This window comes from Nematolebias whitei, chromosome 1 (assembly GCF_014905685.2).
Source record: "Nematolebias whitei isolate Nwh7 chromosome 1, NemWhi1, whole genome shotgun sequence".
Taxonomy (NCBI): Eukaryota; Metazoa; Chordata; class Actinopteri; order Cyprinodontiformes; family Rivulidae; genus Nematolebias; species Nematolebias whitei.
Genome location: NC_056498.1, coordinates 53,259,456 through 53,283,396, shown reverse-complemented (window position 1 = coordinate 53,283,396; position 23,941 = coordinate 53,259,456). Strand labels below are relative to the sequence as shown.

General features: G+C 40.2%; 1 protein-coding gene across 1 annotated transcript; it reads right to left on the bottom strand.

Annotated features, from left to right (window-relative positions):
• Positions 1 to 402: 402 nt before the first annotated feature.
• thbs2a (thrombospondin 2a) lies at positions 403 to 20,913 on the bottom strand. Its single transcript, XM_037685176.1, has 23 exons — positions 20,799 to 20,913; positions 20,492 to 20,560; positions 19,764 to 20,317; positions 19,331 to 19,415; positions 15,140 to 15,339; positions 12,801 to 12,941; positions 12,622 to 12,715; positions 12,131 to 12,301; positions 9,959 to 10,135; positions 7,558 to 7,731; positions 6,849 to 6,976; positions 6,607 to 6,759; positions 5,243 to 5,461; positions 5,037 to 5,144; positions 4,674 to 4,833; positions 4,468 to 4,586; positions 4,140 to 4,374; positions 2,673 to 2,900; positions 2,325 to 2,596; positions 1,398 to 1,495; positions 1,162 to 1,301; positions 744 to 774; positions 403 to 413 (listed from the first exon to the last, which is right to left on the bottom strand). The coding sequence occupies exons 2-23, from the start codon at positions 20,553 to 20,555 to the stop codon at positions 410 to 412; spliced, it is 3,555 nt and encodes a 1,184-aa protein (XP_037541104.1). The 5' UTR covers positions 20,556 to 20,560; positions 20,799 to 20,913; the 3' UTR covers positions 403 to 409.
• Between the last annotated feature and the right edge of the window lie 3,028 nt (positions 20,914 to 23,941).

Below are 23,941 nucleotides of genomic sequence, written 5' to 3'. Positions count from 1 at the left end.
TATATCGGATATCAGCCAAAAATCCAATATCGTGCATCCCAACTAATAAAAAAAAACTAAATAAAAAAAAAAAAATGCAGGAAAGCACAGATGTCTGTTGTAAGTTATCCCCTTGCAAGATACAATGAGTTAAAAAAAGTAAAATAAGTACATTAATTGCATTTAGATATTCTGAAGAGGCTTTTTGAAACGCGTTCACTCGTACCAGTTTTTCTTTCTCGGCATGGAAAATGTGTGTCTGTCACAGGGGAAACAGAAATCCATCATATCTCCTGCCGTCGGCAAAGCATGTGAGTGTGCAAACTCTCAGTCCTGTTGAAATGAATTCAGCGATGACGTGATGTTTGTTCGAAGAGATTCCCATCTTTTGCCTTTTGACGTTTCTCTGTCGTCTTCCTTTTACATTCAGTTATCTGCAAGAAGATCGGACATCATTATTGCCCATTTCAGAGAAAAATCTGGGCAACAAAATCACCGCAAAAAGTTTGAAAATGCAGGAACAACTCGTGCAACGTAGCCGTTAGAGAAGCGTGTCTTTGGTAACGAGGCTGTGATTATGAATAAGTGCTGCAGACTCATTTTCCACTGTTTAGCACTCAGCAGAGGATCTGGTCTTTGGACTGACGCACAAAGCCTTTCACAATGCATCTGGGGCATTGTGCATGTGCAAGCTGACAAGCAGAAACAGCAAATGTTTTCTTGCGTCACACAAGACTCAAACAGACAAACTCTCTTATTATTACCTTATGAACACTGTGGCAAACTCCGGCTTATCTGAGGTTTGAAAAACACGTTGAAGGTTTAAGTAAATGCTTTAACCACATAAAAAAATAATGGTCTAATCTATATACGCTACGTATTTTGACGTATGTGGGTCAATTAAACGTCCGTAACTGCATTTGTTTGAAAAATAGCAAATTCTTGACAGAAAAATAACAAATCATAATTTTAATTTAAATAAACACATGAGCAAAACACAAAACAGAAGCTGATGAAATAAAGAGTAAACTTGTCAATGCTTCAAACTGGTAACAAAAGCAACAATTACTTTCTTTGTGTGCGTACAGCCTTTTGTTTGACATGCACACAAAGCAATTTTATAGAGTCCTACAGAAACGTTGACGTGATCTTTTCTCTTTATGAAAAGTGGCTCTTACTCACCTCTGCACTCGTACTTCAGGTCAGAGAAGAAAACCAGTTCTTGTGAGAAGACGAACAAACCTAACCTGCCTCCAGCAAACGTCTTGTCATAAACTGGCCCTGAGTCAGCCATGATCTGTTTACCTTCATAGACCACAACCCTAAAAAAAAACAAGCATATACAATTAACAAATTGTTGTTTTCTGTAAGTAGCTGTGTATCTACAGTAAGTTGTTCGATACAGTGGGTAGGTTTACCTTATAAAGCCAGTCTTTGGTCTGTGGATGAGATGCCATCTATAGGCTGTGTAATCCTTCCAACCAATATTTTTGGGGTCATGCCACAGAGTGCGGACCTATCCAAAACCATGAAAAGAATCTATTGTTAGATTAGTTTTTAAAACATACCATCAATAATTTAAATTGTTTCTAGGCCTGTCACAATAACTATTACTGGGCGATGAATTGTCTCAGAAATTATTGCGATAAACGATAATATTGTTTGAAATTTGACAATAATTAGTAATTATTGTCAAATTTAGAAAGAAATGCTGGTTAATTTTTGTGTGTAGTATATTTTTTGACAACTGGATGGCAGTACAAGATTGTTTGACCTGAAGGATGGATAGTAAGGGAGCGAGCAGCATGTCTCTTTAAGAAAAATGGGAGGGAGGCCCCTTGACGTGACATGGGCTGTCTCTCGTGCTTGTTTTTCAGTTCTCAAAATGGCGGATGCTTGATGTAGTTTGAGCTCTTTAGTATAACATTTTTCACACAAGCTTTTAATAAAAAACCAGTAAACAAGTTCTCAGCTTCTTTTTGCAGAGAAAAACAACTTTTTACACGAAGGCACGGGTTTCAACCGTGAATTTTGGAACTTTGACAAGACGGAGGTTTTTTTCCCCGAGGTCAGCCTATTAGCTCAGCTCGTAGCTTAGCTTCTCAGCTTAGCTGCTTTTAACAATCCAAAAATGCAATTTTGGACGGTTAAAATGGATTTTAAAGAGAAACGAGAAAGGGAGGATTCAGTGAAGAACACCGGAGTTGAGCTTTTTGTCATCCAGTAGGAACAGAGAGACATGAGGAAACGAGAAAGCTGATAAATGAAAATGAGGTCAATAATGTTAATTTATTATGCAATTAATTGATTTATTGTTTATTGCGACAGGCCTAATTGTTTCTTACCTGTCCTGCAGTGTTGCCCGTGTGCCATAAAGCATTCCTGAGGTTTTCTCCGGTTCCTGTGGTTGAGTTGACGACTTTGAGCGAAACGCCAGAGATGCCAAAAGCTTTGGAGGGTTTGTCCTCCCAGTAAGTCTGTGTGATCTGCTTCCACATGACTACGTAGAAGCGTCCACTCGATTGATAGCCGAACACAAAGCCAGCGTAGTCATCGTCTCTGTCTGTGTTCACGTACATCGTTCCACTGAAGTCTACAGCACTGAACTCATCAAAACCTGCAACGGCGTGAAAAAAGACTTGTCACATCTTGGGGCCCAGTGAAGAGAAGTTTAGCAGTGAATTTATGCTCACCTACTGCAATTCCTGGGTCAGAGTTGGCAGTCTGAACCAGCTCTTTGCCCTGGTGTCTCACCACCCAGTTGGGATCAATTTGAGTGGTTCCCTTAGGATCCAAGTGGACCATCTGGAACTTCCTGAAGTCCGTCACACTTATGGCATTGTTCTCTGGACACACGTCGAGGATATCTGGGATGCTGTCATTATCAAAGTCATCTTTGCATGCGTCTCCTCTTCCATCCCCTGTTTCAAATAAAAACACATCAATAGGGTTGACCTAATTTTTGTACAAGTTGGAAAAAACAACCACAGCAGCTAACGTGAGTATTGTAATAATATGTCTGCAGACTGTTGAGGAGTATTTGCCAAGTTAATAAGAAAAATGAGTGGAACAATGACAATTCCTCACAGGAAATTGTTTTTAATACCCTAGCCAGGACTTTTAAAGCAAAACAGTTCCTTTTTTGTGCTGTGATAATTTCCACCAGTACTTATAAGGTGAAGCCCGAAGTCTAATGGAAGCTTTACTGCAGGCCAGAAACTTTGAAGTTGCAAATGAGAAACAATGAATGAAAGCTGCTAACCTTCTTTTGTCAGCAGGTTGTTATATTGTGCAAAGGGCTTGATTGGTTCTAATATTTTAACACTATCTGACAAGCTTTAAGAGTGTTAAAGCATTATGTCCACGGCTTTCCTACTTTGCGCTCTGTTTCCAGTTAGAGAAAGCTGTACAAACTCCAGGTAACCTGGCTTCAGTTAGCCACTTTGAATTAATAAGCACAAAGCTGAAAGCAAATAAAAATTTCACAACCTAGTGAGTACCCTTGTGGCCTTTTAACTGAAGCCATGCGGAATGACATCACTTGTACCAACCTGGCTGTTGACACTTTTCCATAGCCACTAAACTTTACACCTGCTGCTAAAAGAATAATTACTGAGCACATAGGAGGAATCATATACCAAGTACACAGATAATACAAGAGTAGATATAGTGATAGATGATCAAGGCTGAAAAGCCTTCAAAAGAAATCCCTTTAAAAGTGAAATCTAAGGTTTTGTAAGCGTTGTTTACATCAATATGAAGCAGCCTTGTAATAAGGAACCACCATCTTTACATTGATGGTATTCACAATGATAGTGTAGAGTTAATATAAGTAATAAAGTGCTATGTGTTGTTTTCATTGTATGTTCCCATACACTGGCATAAACAACAATAAAATTTTAATATTTCTCCACAATTCTGACAGAATTATACATATTATTTTTCTTTTAGACTTTCTGCAGATCTGATGCAGAGTGGTGGTGGTGTTGATGGTGTGAGAAGGAAGGTGTTGTCATATTTGTGTCCAGTCAGAGTTCACAAGACATTTTAGGAATGGGCAACCAAGAAACAATAGGTTTTGTATGTGACAATAACTAGAAAACACAACTCTGCTGATGTTTTCCTGCAATCTTTAAATCCTTAAAATGTTCCATTCTCACCATCAGTGTCCTGCTGGTCTTCGTTAGGTGTCAGTCTGCAGTTGTCTTTGTCATCGGGTATACCATCGTTGTCATCATCATAGTCACAGGCGTCTCCTTTTCCATCTTTGTCATGGTCTGCTTGGTTGGCGTTGGCCACATACGGGCAGTTGTCCAGATTGTTTTGATGACCATCTTCATCAATGTCCTGGTTGTTATCACATTGATCTCCAACCAAGTCATTGTCCACATCAGTCTGGTGGATGAATAAATAAAAGTCTAAGCTATGACTTTAAAAAACATCTATATGAGTACACTATGTGCCATTATTTGCAATATGAGACTTTACCTGGTCTGGATTATGGAGCAATGGACAGTTGTCACATTGGTCCCCAACACCATCCATATCTGTGTCTTTCTGGTCAGTGTTGTACACATAGGGGCAGTTGTCATTATCATTGTGAATTTCTGGAACAGGAAATTTAAATGTTTGTATTTTATTCCACGCATACAATTAGTTGCTCCTTAATCCTGATATAAGCATAGCAAGTTTACCATCTCCATCAATGTCCACTGCACAGGCATCACCTTCACCATTATGATCAGTGTCTATCTGTGCTGGGTTGTGTTCGTAGGGACAGTTGTCACAGCGGTCGCCAACATCATCCTTATCAAAGTCAAACTGGCGAGGATTGTAAAGGAGGGCGCAGTTGTCCTGTGGTGGAAAGTTCATTAGGAAATGCATTATTATCTGAGATCTAAACTAACCTGGCATGGATGTTGTATCAAATTCTGCTGTTTTTAATGTTCTAAAGCCAAACATGATAATTCATTGTTTCTTAAATAAAATATATAGGTTTTGTGTAACAAATGACTATTTGTAAAGGGAAAGGTTTGTAAACCTCTGAGTTTTCATACCCTGTCATCTGGGATTCCATCATTGTCATCGTCTTTGTCACAAGCATCTCCTTGACCATCTCTGTCAAAATCTTCTTGTCCAGAATTGGGGAGATTTGGGCAGTTGTCCTGAAATGTTAACATGAGCATTACATTTAAGAGTTTTTCCAGATGTGTTTGGAGATATCCACAGAGTTAATAACATCAAACTTGCCCCACAGTAGTACCTTCTTGCAGTGATAAGTAGAGTTGGTACTACACACAAGGTTCTGATTGGGCCACCCATCCAAGTCCGAGTCTTCGCCACAGATAAAGCCATCTCCAGCGTAGCCAGTACGACACTCGCATTTGTACATTGGGTCACTGAAGTGGTTGATGTAGATGCATTCAGAGTATTTGTGACAGTTGTGGGTCTTGTCTTTGCATGGGTTCTCTGGTTCGCATACCTAAAAAGTAAAAGTGAAAAAAGAATGTGCTCGTTTATATCTGACATTAGCCAGCTTTAAAAGTAATATGGCCCAAAAAAGATAAATGGGTTTTAACTTTTTCTTTTTAATGTCAACCATATCAAAATCTGAAATTCATATTTTACCTTCCAGTCCTATTAGTTCTCCTTTAAGAAGGCCTCCTTTAGACTGAGGTATATGTTAAATGAAAGTGACGGGCTAGGGAAGGAATTCTGTACCAAGCCAAAGCATGAGGCACTTCTGGGCACAGTTGATTTTATGAGATCCTATTTAATGCCATCACACATCCAACAGTGAACTACCGTTGCACCTTTACTGCAGCGCAAGGTATTCACAGCTGCCATTCATTACCGCAGGATGAACTTAACTGCAGATTGGATGTGACTCCATGAGCTCACAAAGTCCACTATGACAGCAAGTACGGGCCTTTGATCAAAACTAAGAAATGGAGCATCTTTGTGCCAACAATGAGACAATTCACCTTTTGTTCCAAATCAGTAAGTGCATTTGGAGATAAGTCAAACTGAAATCACAGACAGACAGATTAAGATGCTAAAATGTGTCAAAATGAACCATGTGGAGTGCTTTATGGTATGTTTATTTCTTGGGATTCAATTAATTTAGTATTCATATGAGAGGAAAAAGCTGTGTCCCAATTAAATCTAATAAATATGGCATGTCAGATGACGTGTACTACAGTTATAATGCACTCCTTATGACTTCCCTTTAGACTTTTTGAATAAAAGCAGCAGATCTCTTCAGCATCTCCATGAAAATATAATTTGAAGAACAGATACCGCTACTCTTAGCAGAACTAGTGTTTGTTGTTGGGAATAATTCTGCTCTACTCCGTTTCCTTCTGTTTGCTGATATCGGGTCAAGGAAAGTCATATTTATAAATGATATCCCAGATCAACACTTTCAATCCTGAAACTTCTAAATCACTTTAGTTGCTGCCTGAGTTATTTGTAAATTACAATCTGACATACAAAAATCCCCACATCTGCTTTTGCAAATCTGCCTGGAACGAAAAGGTCCTGCTCTGCTTTTACTTCCTCATGGCTATACCTGTTTAAATGACAGATACAGTACACGTTAAAGGTATTATTGTAACACTGACTCACTTGTTTGTTCCTCTTGGCAGCCTCAATACCCATACCAAAAGGCTGATTGCCTTTGTAGCGCTTCGGACAGGGCATGCAGTGGAAACCTGGGTCAGTGTTGATGCAACGCTGTGTTCCACTCACTTTGTAGCAAACATCAGACACCATGTCACACTAGAAAAGAGAATGAATAAATGCATCAGCAAAAACATGTACAACTGAAGTATCCAAAGCAAGGGGACTTTTACATATAACACTTTTACCTCATTAATGTCCTCACAATGGGTACCATTGCCACGAAAACCAGCAGGACATGGGCCACATTCCCAGGACCCATCTGGAGAGCTGCTGCAGTCAACTCCTCCAAAGCAAGGGTTAGACAGGCAGCCATCTGTGAGAGGAGTTTTAGATGAGTGGAAACAAACAAGGAAAACTGATGTAAATGTTGGCATGCAAGTGTTGTTAATCTCCAAATTATTTAGCATGAATCATTATTCTTTCTCCTAACTTTGTCCTTAAAAAAAACTGCTTTCAGTAAACTATGTGTGTCTGAGCCTTGGAATTAAGTGACAAATGTGGAGTGTGGTAACACTAAGCCAATAGCTGAGTCTAACTGAAATGTCATCAATCTGCAGATGTTTAGTTTATAAATTGGACTTAAATATGCAGAGGTTTTCAACTTTGAGGTAAAGGGGAATTCCCAAGATCACCATTTCTCCTCGTTGGAAGAGATGTGCAAACTTAAGAGGAAAGCCTCGAATAGATGGAGGTATTGTTGTCTTGACCAGAATGCAATCACTGACATGTTCAGCACCTGTTGTTTCCATGGAAAAACTCATTTGAGACAAGTCTGGGTGTACCCCACATCTCACACAGTGATAGCTGGACATGGGCACCAGTGACCCCCGCGATCCAAAAAGGAAGAAGCGGGTAAAAGATAATGGATGTATGGATGTATGGACTGTTCCTCACCAATGGGGCAGTCCTCCTTGTTGCAGCTGTCACTGTCTGTGGCCTCACCAATACACATTTTCCCACCATACTGAGGTTGAGGGCTGTTACACTCCCGTGAACGGCTTTTGATTCCTCCGCCACATGTTGCAGAACAAGTTGCCCATGGAGACCAAGGCCCCCAACCACCATCAACTAAAAAGAGTCATATATTAGATGTACAGTTCCTTGAAAAATAAAACAAAAACAACCATGTGCTATGTCAACTTTGTTAGCTTGTTTTGAGATTTTATATAATGAAATACGAAACTAGGGATTTTGTTTAGTAAAATATCCACAGAAATGAAACACCTGCAAAAATGTGATTTTGTATTACTCTTTGCTCTGAAGCCCTACCTACCTGTATATTTTGGCATTACTATACTTTAAGTGCTACATATCTACTTAATCTAGGTCTAATTTTGTACAACTTTTGTGACACCCTGTATGTAATATTTCAAAAATAATTATGGACTCTACCATTTCTCATTTTACTCAGGATACACTGTAATAATATATCATTCCCTTTGGTAAATTTAACTTATTAAAAACAAGTTTGTTTTTTCATGTGCAAAACCAGTAAGCCAGTTGCTTTTGGCAGCAAAATATTACGTTTTTCTCTGTATGCTCTTTCCAGTCTCTTACTTTGTTGTGGAGTAATTTTGACCAACACAATTTATTCGGGTTTTCTGGCTTTAATTGACTCACAATTCTCTTATAGTCCTGTCACTGGATTTCTATGCAACCGTAAGTCCAAAACTTAAGACCAAGGGACGAGCAACGAGCATCATAAGAAAAACGACTTCTTCAAACAAATCAGTTCTAAAGAAATGCAGATTGAATACAATTTTTTTTTTTTAAACAACCAAAGATTATTGATAGAAATCACTATTGAAGCTCAGAAATTATTTGTGCAAGAACACTTGAGGATGTATATATAGGGTTTAAAGTGGAGTGTCCAGGTAAATAAAAACAATACAACCAACAACGGGGTGTCGAACTCAGTTACCAAAAGGAGCCAAAGTTTAAAAACTTTGTCTGAGCCATGGGCCACTTTCAGCTGAAACCTTAACTCGAGTCAGATACTCAATATGTTTTCTTGGTTGCAGGTTCATCAACAAAAGTTTGATCTGTCTCATTTGATGTTCTGTTGCTCTTTCCACATCAGAATCAGTAATGACAGAATGATCCAACTTTCTTTCTGGATTTAAAGTTAACCAGCTGGTAAGAGAAATCCACACTACCTGATGTATTTATCAGTTTTTTTCAAAAGAAAAATATAGAAGAGATACAATATTTTACATTTAAATTATGATCTTGGGGGGACTAGATTTGTCCCGCGGCTCGAGTTTGACATATGCGTAAAGGCAGTTGAGACTGAGTAAATTTTATAAACCTCAAAAAAGATTGATTCAAAAAATGCCAACATATGATGTGGTGATGGTCAGAGAAAACTTGTTGCTAACTGAAGAATTAAAAAAAAAGTCTTGAGGGAAAGTTAGTCGGGCAGCACGGTGGTGCAACTGGTAGAGCTGCTGCCTCTCAACGCGCAGGTCCCTGGTTCAAACCCCGGTCCAGGGGCCTTTCTGGGTGGAGTTTGCATGTTCTCTCCGTGCATGCGTGGGTTTTCTCCGGGTACTCCGGTTTCCTCCCACAGACCAAAAACATGCATGTTAGGCTGATTGGTAACTCTAAATTGTCCATAGGTGTGAGTGAGAAAGTGAATGGTTGTTTGTCTCGTTTGTCTCTATGTGGCCCTGTGATGGACTTGCGACCCGTCCAGGGTGTACCCCGCCCCTCGCACAGTGATTGCTGGACATGGGCACAGGCGACCCCCGTGACCCAAAATGGAACAAGCGGGTAAAGAAAATGGATGGATGGATGGATGTAAATTTAGTCATTAATAGATGCTTGCTGCTGTGCATATTGAAAAAGTGGAAGGGATGAATGTTGTACATGTGTATTTTTTGTTTACATATTCTTGTTTGTTTTGCAAGAACAAATATTTTGAACATGCAAAGCGCTAACATGTTGTGCTGATTATATGATACAAACGCCACATCTGTATTTCCAAATTTTAGAGCAACAAAGTAGGAGAAAAGGTTCTTTTGGACGGCCATGTATTTCATGACTTGGGTTTTTTTTATTTCTTGATATATAAACAACTCAAGAATGAATGCAGCCACAGAAATAATGAACTTAATACTACAAGGAAACATATTGAGCTGATTTTGGGCAATATTTCCAAAAACAACTGACAGAAAGCCAGTTTAAAGCACATGGGGAATGTTGCCCGTGGGGATCCAAAGACATGTGGACACAATAGGTGCTCTAACAAAGCTGCTTCTTGTTGAGAAATTCCTCCTTAAGCTGAGGTACTCACTTGGACATGGCTTGGCAGTGCACTTCTGGGTCTCTCGTCCACTCCCCTCACAGTCTTTGCCCCCCAGCTGTGGCACAGGAGCGTTGCAGTGCCGTATTCTGGTGATCTGTCCTTCCCCACAGGTCACGGAGCAAGATGACCATGGTGACCACAAACTCCACCCTCCATCTTGACGTACTGGGCATTGAACATTGCAGAGGCAGAGATAATCAAAACACACATTTCCTCTAGATTTCCATTCAATCAACATGTTACAGACATATGTTAGTAAATACTAGATACTGGGGAGGGTAGCCCACTTTAAATACATTTGAGCCAGTATTTATGGCATTGTGGTATTTCCAAGTGGTTAGGCTGATTCAGTCATTCACACAGATCCTAAGTAAGGTTCGCTGCAAGCAATAACACATGCAGACCCAATAACCCATCAAACACCCAATTCATCAGCTTCAGCCTCCAGCAAAAAGCAATATCACCCCACCTATGGAACATCTCATTAAAAGATCCAGTAATATTTTATACTTTTGCATAAAGGATGGCGGTGAGTCATTGGCGTGAGGAACACCCTCTCAGTCAATTATTTATTTGGATTTAACTTTTGACTGGGCACACCCCACACAACCCAAACCGTGACGTCCAGCTCCCCGCTCTCCTTCACCCACACTATGGTGGAACCAGATTTATGGAGGAGTGAACTCAGTGTTTTGCATTTTAAAGGATCCCAAACTCATTTGTATCTGCTGATTTCTTGCTTCCCATAAGTCATGTTTGTTTTAGATAAATGCAGTGGTGGTATGTAACTAAGCACAAGTATTTTGTTACTGTACTTAAGTAAAGTTAAATGTGGGTACTTTCGACTTTTACTCCCCTACATTTTACATTAAATATCTGTACTTTCTACTACACTACATTTCTATAATGCGTTGCGTTACAAGTTACATTCACGTTGTGGTTTTTCGATTTGTTTATTAGTTTGAACATAACCAATGGCGAGAGGGGAGCTGGTCCATTGAATCACTGCAAAGTGGTCAGGTAACGTTAGACCCGCCTTCAAGAAGAGCTGGGCCAATGACGTATATTCTAGTATATACATCATTGATCTGGGCGCACCTGCAGCACCACCAATACACCCAAAATGGATTCTAGCACGGAGAGTCAGCCAGAAGATATGCACCACCCATGGCCTTATTGAAAGACTATTGAAAGATTATTGAAAGACTATTGAAAGATTATTGAAAGACCATTCAGTACAGCAAGACATGATTTTCTCTCCGAGCCAGACTGGACTAGAAAAAAATTGAAAACCAACTTCTTCTGAACTTGAACAATAAATTCTTGCTGCAATATTAAAATGTGTCAGTTCATGATGTTAGGACAGGAGACAAGAGATGTCTCCAAATGGCTCGACACTCAGGTCCAAGTTTTGAAAATGGTCTCAGGAAGTTAAAATATTGTTCATATTGACCCATTACAAGATTGACTAGACAGTATTTTAACTAGAGTTGATGACAAACTGGGGTTGAAATGATCAGTATTCCTTTGTTAGTTGTGTCTAATGCTCCTTTTTTTCAGGCAGACAACTTTTACTTAAATGTTTTTACTGCAGTTAAAATGACTCATTGGTTTTGCTTTGCGTTAAATAAAAAAAAACTTTTAAAGGTATAATCATTCCTCTTTTTTATTTTGATTAATGGCATTTAACTCTGCATGTCATCCCTGAAATTTTGATGCACAGAATCACAAGTCCAAGTGTGAACTGTGTCACAAAATAAAAATTGCATTATCTGCAGCATTATTCATTAAAATGGCTCAACACTATTTATGTATCACATAAAATATACATATGGTAATGATATTGTAGACCATTGCATTAGGTAATACATTCAGCAAGCACTTTTACTTTTAATACTTTAAGTATTTTTAAAAGCAAGTACTTATTTACTTTAACTTAAGTAAAACCGTTAATGTGGTACTTTTACTACTAGAGTAGATTTTTGTCTGTTTATTTGTACGTTTACTTAAGTACAGTGTTTGAGTACTTTTTCCACCACTGGATAAATGCCAGTGGCAATGAAGCATCTTGCTACTATCCTAGCATTGAGGCAGGAACTTCTGGATGGCACATTTAAAAGAAAACAGAACTAGATCAGCAAAAAAAAAAAATACACCAACCACGGCTGTCGCATTTGCCCAGGCTACACTTGCGGGTCTGTATTGAGGGTCCACTGCAGGGGTTGCTGGTTGCATCACATGACCGGCCTCTTTGTTGAGTTCCTATCCCGCAGGTGACTGTGCACTCTGTCCATTCTGACCAGGGTGACCAGCCATCCTCACTGTCTTTAGCTGGAAGAAGCAGCAACTTTTTACTTCTTGCTGAACACAAAACACTTTCACACCATTAAACAAAATGTCAGCGTAATGAAAACTCTTTTATTATGTCACTGTGTTTATCAGATGACTTCATCTGAAGAACCCGCAGAAGCCATTCTTAGTGTCAGTAAATATGTGGTTTATTCCCACAGACAAACTGGCTGCAGAGGTCCTGCGTTATTAAAGTTTAACGTCAATGGAATATTGTTTTTATGGCACATTGCACCATTATTTTCTTTTAAAAAGCATGTTTGTAAAAGAGTTTGTGTGTTGAGGAAGTTCTGACTACTTACGCATGCACACAGGACAGCACTCTCCATCAATTAAAGAGGGGCTGGCGCAGGCTACTGGTGGACATGTAATTTGGTGACACACGATCTTGGACTCCTGTAATCAATGATTTTTAAAATATATATAAATCCATCAAGTTTGCAGAGATTAATTTGCATATTTCTGTGTGATTTGGCACTACCTGGCAGGTACATTTAGTGCAGCTGTCTACAACCCAATCTTCCTTGTCTTCAAACAGACGCCCGTCCTGCCAGCACATGTTTTTCTCTTTAGAGTCCTTCATTCTCCCTAGGGCCTCCTTCATGACCGTGTTCTCCTCTGTCTGAACACACAGCAGCACATTCGCAGTCAGAAATGATTGAGACACATATGCAAAAAAAAAAAGGTATGGTAAGTGGTAAATGCCAGATTTAAATGCATGCATAATATCTCAGCTTAAAGGAAATATTTTAGATATTTTGAAAGAGGGTATGTGGCACGCTTATAAACATTTAATATCTTATCTGTTGCAGGTTGCTTTTTGAAAGAAATGTTTGGAAAGACAGAGTTTAATTCGGACCAGACTGACACGCTAATGGCTAGTTTGATCGCAGTCAAAGCAAATTTCTGCTATCTTAAAACAAATAAAATTTCAAAATATTCATTGTGGTTTTTGCCAATAATATTTTATTAATCTTTACACTGCCATCAGTTTAGCATTACATGGTTACTGGGACAGAAATGTAAGAAAATACCTGTATGAAATGCCCCAGGCTGCAGCAGAAGTGCTACAATTCACTGCTGCTTGTATTTGTGCTTGTAATATACATAAAATTTAATCTAAATCACCATGTAAAACAAAATTACAGCTTTTGTAGTGATGTATTAACAGTATATATGTATATATATATATATATATATATATATATATATATATATACAGTAGTCCCTCGTTTATCACGGGGGATCTGTACCCTGAAGACCCGTGATAAATGAAAAACCGCAAAGTAGGAATAGTAGTACAAGTAGTAAGTAGTAGTTTATTATATATATATAGATATATATATGTATAAATCCTTCTCACACTCTTGCAGTACTCTAAACAATGTTTCTAAGCTCTAAACGCACTAAAAGAGTACAGAATGTCATGATTTCAGCTCTCTGCCTCCTCTGCTCTTTGCCTCCTGCAAGTGCTCTTGGCCACGCCCACTTTTCCGCGCTGCACAGTGATCAGCTCATCAGCTGCATCAGGAAGTTTATCCTGCAGTATGGGCTGCACAAAGGTGCAGGAGGTGCAAAAAATTTTCAAACCATTTATTTTACATAAAAATCCCATGCCGATCATGCAGCTCATCCATCAATCAGTCAGTTGTGTGTCATGTCCAATCTTATTTTGAAAAACTGCGACAGAGCGAGTCCACGATAAATGAACCCGAAGTAGCGAGGGACTACTGTATATTTGAAATCAGAGTGTTTTTATAATGGCATCAATTCATTTTGTGCTTGACCCCACTCTAATTGTCGTTTAGCTTCTCGTTCAGAATCAGTTCTCCAAACTGAAATTATGTAAAGCAATATTTACAACATCAAATATCAGTTGTTCATAATTTTTTCACAATTCCACACTTGAAAAGATGCAAACATTTTCTTCAAGGGCAAATTCCCTCTTCAGTCATACATCCCTCTCAGGGCCAGGTGATAGCCTGAGGTAGACGCCACCTTATCATTTTGGTATCACTTTCTTTCTTTTTGCCTTAGGAGGGATTAATCTAGCTAAAAGAAGTTTTATGAAGTACTCAACTTTGATTACAATGAGACTTCAGCTCATGGGTTGGTTTTGACAACTCAACTTTTTTTTTTCCATTTGCATTGCTTGACTCAAAAAACAAACAACTGAAAAGTTCTGCTTAGTTATTCACATTACAACCTTCAACCTACTTGGAGACCAGGGGATTTCTGCTTGGACTCTTTCTAACGTTGGAGCTGTCAGTCCATTAGCCCACTGCCAAAGATCTGAGTGTGCGACTGCGGGCTTCTTCGTGAGTATAGGAACAGCAGCGTGCAGCACAAGACTCGAAGACACCACTCGGTCTGGAAGAGCCTCAGGGACCCTTCTTATACCAACCTCTTTTTTTCCCCCCAAGGTTCATGCCCAGACTCATTGCTAGGAGGCTCCCAGAGGAAACACACGAGCTGTTCAAACAAGGCCAGACATTAGACTGGACCGAGTCCCTGCCAGGGGAACACTTCCTATGTTCGCGTGTAACATGTCATAAAACGTGTCTGACTCACATTGTCACAGATAGCCGGAGTCAAACGGGTTCATTTATCACAGGCTGGTGTATAAACCGTCTCTGCTGCTTGTTCTTTTTCAGACTGAAGTAGGTTACCTAGAAAACCTCTTACTTTCTGGCTATTACACAGAGAAGTGCATCATGTATCCTTAAAAGTCCATTTTTGTTTCTTACACAAAGACAGATTTAATATTATCCACCAAAACGTCAATCTATGAGGGACATATATGTCACTTGCACAACTCACCACTTTTTGCAAGCCGTCAATGAGATTACTGACAACAACACGGAGGCCTTTGAGCTCCTGGAACATGGTGCTAAGTTCCTCACATGAGCGTTCGCACATATCTGCGCCGAGGTCGTCGGTCTTCTGACCTATGATGTTTGTTGTGATGGACGGACCCACATCCACAACCTCAGTGCTCTTACTCACAACGTTTTCATTATCTGAAAGGGAGAGGGAAGAGACGTAGTGTGTTAAATCTGAAAAATAAACGCGTGAATAAGACGCACAGATCAATGAAGGAAAACGGCGTTGAAAAGACAAATCTCCGATCAAGAGACGCTGTGATTTCCTGTTTCCTCGTAGTCGCAAGTGCTGCAGTGTTTGTTGCATTCCTAAAATGAGATGTGCATTCAGAGGCAGTGCTCAATTACAATAATGTAATCACTTGTGTGATTAGTTTGTCTGTTAGCAAAATATCTTGTTAACTACTGAGCAGATTTTAATGAAACTGTTAGAAAGTAATCATTAGATGTACGTCTACAACTCTTTAAACGTTTTGAGTCAACTGGATTCAAAATGACCACCACGGCTAACGATCCATGTAAACATAAAAAAATGGCTTTAACATTGTCAGTTTTACAGATACAGAGGTAAAACTTGATTTGGTAGTAGCTGAGAGTCATTACTTTGATTCAAGATGGCTGCTACAGCTAATTAACTTTCGCAAATGCAAAAAAACGACTGTAAATCAGTCAGTTTTAAATGTATTAAGCTGAAATTTGGTGTGGTCGTAGCTGAGAGTCATCCCAATCACATGCCCTGAGCACTACCAGCTCTCATGAGGTCGTTGTTTAAAACTCTGGCATGCACAGCGGTGGGTGATGTGCACTCCTTCAAATAATACCATGCTCATTAGAAATGCATCTGTCTGAATGCTTGCAGGCAAATCTTTCTTTCAGAGAAGATCTTTTGTCTTTAGGAGGACCAGAAAAAATGGCAATGCTTGGCAGACATCTTGGTGTTTATTACATGATTAAATAAAAACAACAACAGCCATAAACCTTAAAGACGTTCAGAAATGAGTGAACACTTCCAACAGGCTGGATGGAGTGACCACACAAATAGAATGACACTGAATTATATCGAATCACCATCACGGTTCATGTTAGAACCTTATCCTTTTTGAGACAGAGCACAAGCGTTAACTACAGGATGTTTTTAGGGCCATAATGAGGATAAATGCTAAGTTTTCTTTGCATACTCAACACATCTGGGACCGGAAATCCAGCTGAGCTTAATGTCTCTACCAGCTGGGATCTTTGCACAACACAAACAGGCAAATTATACAAGTCACACAGCAGGAAAGGGCATCTTTTGTGGGTGCTGTTTACCCTTTTTAACATAACCATATTTCCATACATCTCTGTTTTTAGTGACCCGGTTGCATCGCAAAGGAGCTAAACTTTAATTATATCATAATGGAGTTGTGGAACATGGGGTTCCAAATTAAGCAAGACGCAAATTCAGTCAACGCACGGCACATATCTGCAACCGACGTGGATGTCACTATGTAAATTGGCGAAGATTGATGTCAGCTTGGGGACTCTAAATCAAACAGTCATTCGAACTGCCAAGTGATGTCCAGCTATGTTTTATTTCCTCTTCAGTCTGCCAGATTCATTTAAATCTCAGGAGGGCTTGTCTGCGAAAGCGTTCAGCCACTCTCCTCGCTCTGTTTCTTGGTTTATGTTAAAGTCAAGAGAATAAAAAAAGAAAAGAAAGAAAAGAAACAGGCTAATTTAAATGTCCATTAATGTCCAGAGTGACAGTTTTTATGAGTGTGGCATGTGGTTTTATGGGTGGCTTTTTGCATTAAACTTTACTGGTGAAGAAGTTCGACTGGTACCAGCCAACATGCAGCGTACTTAAAGCAACAGTTCTGATATTTTGAAGAGGGAGTTCTGTGGAAAGGATGTCTTACCTGTTGGAGAACTAGTTTGGTGACATAGTTTAACTCTGACTCGCATGGCAACAACAGATTTAATTAGAGGCAGATCATTTTAAGCAATCAATGTTTGCCACTTAAAAAAAGGCAATTGTTCCATGCCTGTGAATAAATGGTAATAAAGTGGGAAAATAAAGACGCAGCAGCTACAACCAGTTCACTGAAGCTCACTATTTAGTTTTTAAGCAAGGACGCTGTTCTATGTGAAAGGATTGGAAGTGTCCACATTTTTCCAAGTGTTGTCACATTTATTTATGTTAAGCAATTACCGTATGTTTCGGCCTATAAGTCACCTTTTTTTTGCATAATTTGCATGCCCTGCCACTTATATGCCGAAGTGACGTATTTATGGATTTTTCCACTTTATTAGACATATTTGGACTGATGTGACTTATAGGGTGGTGTGATGTGTACGGCGGAGAATACGGTATGCGCTTTTAAATAAATATATATATAAATAAATAAATGGCATTGATATCGGCCATCGACTGCCCTGATTTCTAAAGATCTGTATCGGCATAGGCCATTGAAAAAACATCAACCTTTAGATTCAACATTAAAAAAAAAAATCAGCAGTTTATGCAAACATTATTTTATCAACTTTTACATTGCTGTCTCCTTTACATTACATAGTTGTTGCATGTATTTATCTTTCGGCTGCTCCATTTGTCAGGGATCTTCAAAGTGAGCTAACTCGCCTGAAGATATGGCAGTTTGTTTTTTTAACATTGAATGCCCTCCCTGATGCAACCGTAAATCACCGAGCTACCACAGCCTCCTCTGTGGAGCAGAGGGCTGCCATCAAGGCACTCTGGGAGCAGCTGGGGCGAGGGTTAAGAGCCTTGCTCAAGGGCCCAGCGTGGGACAAACGAGGGTGGATACGATGCAACACAGGTACTTTCCCATCCACGTTTTTGTTGTCGGTCCGAGGATTCGAACAGGCAACCTGCTGATCCCAAGCTCGCCTTTCATAAGCGCTAATGCTTAACGTGAATGCAAATAATGGCAGTAGAAGCTAGCTGTAGCACTTCTGTCAGAAATATAGGGTTCCTACCAGACTAAATGCTCAGTATGAAATTGAGAGTGGTGTAAAACTTTACACAATACAATACAACTTTATTTATAAAGCACTTTACAAAACAACACCGTTATAGACCGATTGTTCACATGAGCAACCGTGAAACTGCAATTGGAGTTGTTTAGTTAGTCCTGCTTGGACTAGCCATTTGCTCATCACTCCAGTCAGAGTTAGACTCTGAATTCCCAAACTGAGGCTGTTCAAAGAGCTATCTACAACAGGTAAGATATTTGTTTTATTTAACCTTTCCACAGGCCACTACTTCAAAAGATTTGAACTATCCCAATGATTTAAACAGTGGTGACATTTGTTGAACAAATATACTTCTTTAACTGGAATCCAGCCCTTCTTATAGCAACAAATATGCAACAACCACTGTGAGAGACACTAGAACATCCAGTCTGTACAGATTCACTTTGTCTAAACAAACCAAAGTCGCACATTTTTTATAATTGTAGCTGAAGCGTCTCGTTTTGTTAGCCCTGCTAAGGATCACCGGGTCTTTGGTGATCATGTGAGCCAAGCTTCAGCTGAGAAAAGCAACCCATTCGGCCAATTTATGACCTCAGCGTGTACGTGTGTGAGCAGCTGGAAGTGGAAGCGCTCTGATCTGCAGCATAGCCTTCAACTCGCCCTTTTTCTATTTTCTTTCCCAGGATATTATCCCAAGACCTCTGCCAGTGAAAATAAATGTAAGCATCTGTATTACTTTTCGTTCACTGTTCAACCTCAAGCCTCTGCGTCCACTCTGCTGTCTGCACGAGCACGAAGATGGTGGGAGATCTCGCCACATATCAAAGCTGTTTTTCTTCTTCTTCTTCTTCTTTTTTATTAATAAAAGCAAGCAAAAATCATGAGTCAGGAGATTGTGTTAGCCTCATACTTAACAAAATACAGATATTATCTGTAGGGGGTTTGCATGTGAAAGAGTTTCCAAATCACATCTGCAAGGTATCACACTCACAACTGGTGCAGTTACAATACGTTTGACTCATTCTGGGCTCTGCAAACGACACGCAAAAGGCAACTTTTACAGTGCATTAGGGAACTCTGGATAAATGCTCTTTTAACTGGAACATTTAGGGTAATTACCCACTAAACAGACTTCAAATAAACACTCTGCTCTCACCTTGTTTAGTCACCTCGCAGTCTCTGCTCTGGAGGATATCTTCCAACGAGGTGTCAAAGATGAAACGCACGTTCTGAAGAAGACCCTGGTGTGCAAGAAACTCATTTTAGATGGAACATAGGTTTATTTATTTAGAAGAGTTCAGTCAGAATCCAGCATGGAAACTTCCTTGTGCACTCATCCAACCTCATTTTAACAACCACAGGAAAATATAGAGTGTAATTTAGGAGTCTTTCCCAGACAAAAAGGCTTTAGTAATAGAGAGCCACCCTGCCATATGCTAAAGAAAGACTTTGTTAGGTTTTGAACCGGTTGTTTAAGTCGGGCTGTATTTAGATGCTATGTAAAGACCATGATTTGGTTTCTTATCAGGTGACAAAGATGGTTCTCACGTTCTGGCTAGTCTTTGACCAGCTCAGAACCTGTGTCTTACCCTGAAGTGGTTCTCCCGAATGGATCCCTTTGCCACATACATCCGGCTTCCCTCGGCCTGCAGATGTTCGTAGAACGGCTCGTCCAGGATGAAGCTGTCGATCAGGCTGCAGCCCACGAACAGGTTTGCGTTCTCCCCGTGAACGTGAAGCGTGATGTTCTTCCACTGCGAGTCCGACAGGTCCACGTCCTCGAACGAGACCACGTTCTGCGAGCCGTCCACCCAGTATATCAGATCCAGAGTGTTGGCGCGGCCGTTGGACACAATCTCGAACTGCCTCCGACCATCGGGGCCCTCCAGGCCGATCAGGGTCCCCCGCGAGGACCGATCCTGCCGGATGCTGGCGACGAACACGAAGCCCTCGTTGTTTTGGATCTGCCGGAGGATTTGTTTCAGGATGGGGGCGCTGACTGGAGGCAGGTGGTCAAAGCGGATGAAGCGGTAGGCAGGGGCATCAGAGTTTGGGCCCCGGAAAGTTTTGGCCCCTAGAGTCTTGCGTGTGATGTGGCTTATTTCGAACAAGTCGAAAGACATCTCGTCCTCCTGCTCTCCATCTTGAAAATCAGAGAAACCAAGAATATACAGACACGTTAGTTGGGATGTAAGCTTTTTCAAATCATTAAAAATGGAAAAAAAAAACATGATGTCATTTTAAAATCATTATGAGCACGATGGAATAAAACAGCTTGTAGCACTGATTTACTAATAACCCACATATTTCCACTCACCTTGAGGTGCTACTTGATGGAATGTAGACAGAAGCAACAAGAAGAGACTTCTCCTGAGAATCATAGTTCCTTCATAAAACAAATACATTTTTATTAGTTTTCTTTTTTGGGGGGTTCATCTTCCTTAACACCCAGGGCTCAATGTCGAGTTTGGACTTTTTGTTTCTTAGTTATTTGAGGACTAATCAGAGCTGCCAATAGAAGTCACGCAGCAACACATGGACTGATAATGATGCATCCTCAAAGAGTGTACGCACAAACTCAAAGGAATAAAAATCCGTACAAATACAAATGAAGCACAACTTACCTGAATATTATGCTTTTCAAATTCTGACAAGTATCCGGGCTATAAACAAAACAAAACAAAACTGCAAACAAAAAGTTTTTGAGGATGAGGTGAATGGCAGGAGTCTATTTCCTGCAAACCCTGTGCGTAAAAATAAAAATACCCCACTGCTTAAGTCCACTTGGGCTCCTACATCCAGAGTGTGGAGGCTCTGAGGCTCCTTCCACCTCCACCCTCTTATACGCGGACAGCCTGTCAGTCTCTCGGGTCTGCTCGGTTTGCGGCCGGATTACATAAATACCTTCCGATCTATTGGCGTGGAGTGGTGTCTTATCCGCGCACAGACAACGAGCCTTTAAAGTGGGGCTGATGGGTGCGTGGGGGTGACACGAGACCCCTCCTTTCTTGTCTCCCACCTTACCTTGATGCCCACCCGTCTCCTCCCTGAAAAGTCTGCAGCCCCACGCTGTGTCTGCAGCCGAGTGACGGAGGAGGGAGGTGGAGGGAGGGAGGGGGGGAGGAGGGAGGGGGGGGGGTGACCCAAACCAGATCAAGGCGCAGTTTGAACGCGCTCTTAAATTCAAGGTCAAGCACTGTTTGAATGAATGCGTATCGCCCGCGGCTTTTCACGCCAGAGTTTTAAATTACTTTTAAATCAGATCCATTCTGTTGAGAAATGAAGCTTTAACCGTTATGGGTTTCCATCCATCCATCCATCCATCCATCCATCCATCCATCCATCCATCCATCCATCCATCCATCCATCCATCCCCTCCTCTTATCTATTTATTGCGTTGCGATGACAACAGGTGAAGAAGAGAGACATCCCTGTCCACAGCAACTCTCTCCTGCTCCTCCTGGGAACTCCCAAGGTGTTCCCTGGTCACACAGGATGAACAATCCCTCCTGCAAGTTCTGGGTCTGCCCTGGTCGCTCTCAGTGGGACGTGCACAGAGAACCACTGGCAGGTGTCCAGAAGGTATCAGACACCCAAACCTCCTCAGCTGACCTGTTGATGTGGAGGAGAGGCAGATTTACTTTCAGCTCCCCATGGATGAAGGAGCTCCTCACTCAGTATCTAATGCTGATCCTATCCTTAAGAGGAAACTCATTTCAGCCACTTTGTATCAGCGTTTTGTTCCTTCAATCATAATTCACATCTCATGACCAGAGGTGAGGGTTGGAATGAAAACTGAGCAGTACGTTAAGACTTTTGCCTTTTGGTTCTGCTCTTCCTTAATAAAAGAGCAACGCCATTACGATGGAAAAGGCTCTGATTTGTCGATTCGTCTGCTTCATTCATTATGAACGAGACTCCTACTTGAAATCTTCAGCATGAAACAAAGACTCAGAACAGTCCACCTTTACGCCACCGAGAACCATCATCATGGTCATGTGTTGGTGGCTCGTAGTCACCAACACGTGCACAGTTCAGGTTTTCTCCATTAAATTAGATTTTCTGCATCATTTGGTCCTGACTGCTATCCAGAGCTTACACGTCTCAACAATCGTCCAAAATTCATGTGGACTGTTTTATTAATGCTACAAAGATCAGAGGAGAATACCGTATTTTTTGGACTATAAGACGCATTAAGCAAAACTAAAACATTTTGGCAGATTTTTGAGCGCCGTGCACCACATAAAATCGGTTTGAGGTCAGTAAGCACAATGAGAATTAATATATAAGGTGCACCAGATTATAAGGCTCACTGTTAATTTTTTGAGAAAATTAAAGGATTTTAAGTGCGCCTTATAGTCCAAAAAATACGGTAATAAAATGAAGGTGATTGATGTCCGGTGGGCCGATAAACAACTGTATTTTCCAGCTCTCCTCTCCAAGCAGTGACATCACTATAAAGATTTATGGGTTTTGATCAGTACATACAAAGTACTTCCGGTAAGATGGCGCCTGTGTACATACAATCCACCTCTGCTGACGGTGTTCATCCTATTTAACACAAGGTCATCAGATCTGATTTAGTATTTCATTGTTTCTAATTATGTTTTGTGTTTTATATTTTTATTCCATGTGCTGTAAATATATCTCGCTACTTTTTATTTGATGCTGTGATCTTTTTGTTAAGCACTTTGGTAACAGTTTCTGTTTTACATGTGCCCTATAAATAAATCTGACTTGACTTGAGAAAGTTCGGTTTGATTCAAGACCACAATCTAAGTAAGAAATCTGACCGTTCACATGTTTAAAGCACAGAGTTATTAGCTGTTATATTCAAATCACAAATAAATTTTAAATAAATCAGAGACTGATAAAAACAGAAAAGGCAAATATTATCTTTAGGTTGATCTTGCCAGAGTTTTCAAACATAATCAGAGTTCATTTTGCCAGATTATAAAGTATCGGAGGAGAAGCAACACTTTTCGTTGTCCTCTATAAACATTCACCATCTACTTTACTCGTTGTTTGTGGCCATGGTGTCAAACAAAACTCTCCTGCTTTCAAGAGAAATTGTCCATTTCTGTCCAACTGATCGATGCTTTAGACGTTTAAGTGTAAGGAGGGAAAAGGTAAGCTTATCTTTTTATTGGCAATAAGAGGAGTATTTTAGGTCCAAAGTGCAAATGGTGAAGGATGCGGAGAGTGTGCTAGATAAAAATTAAGGGTCCAGAAGTGAAACTAAGGTGAGAGAAACTTTCATAACTGAACTGAAGTTATACTGCGCATCAATCTGACCATTGCATGCTGACAATGTTGCTGTTTCATATCAGTTCACACTTCTGTCTTTAATAATCTACAAACTTTGCTTTTCCTGAGCAGTCTCTTGTCAAGTAAATTTTACCTTCCTGCATCCAGACAGCTCGTAAGACTTTCCACCAGAGTTGCCAGATCTGTTTTATCCGTCATGTTCCGTAGCACTTTATACGGAAGATTTATCACAGGGTGCATTTGTGATGAATGCGTGCATTCCTCTTGTTCCGATCAGGAAAATCGATCTGCAGGTCTAAATGTGAGAAAGTATCAATAAAGATTTAAGTCACAGGGACGCTTGACTTCAGATGACTCAGTCGCAAGTTTAGTCTCTTGTTTATCGTGGGGGTTCTGTCCCCCCCGTGATAAGTGAAAACCAAAAAAAAAACGCTAAGTAGGAATAGTACAAGTACACATATATATATATATATATACATATATATATATATATATATAT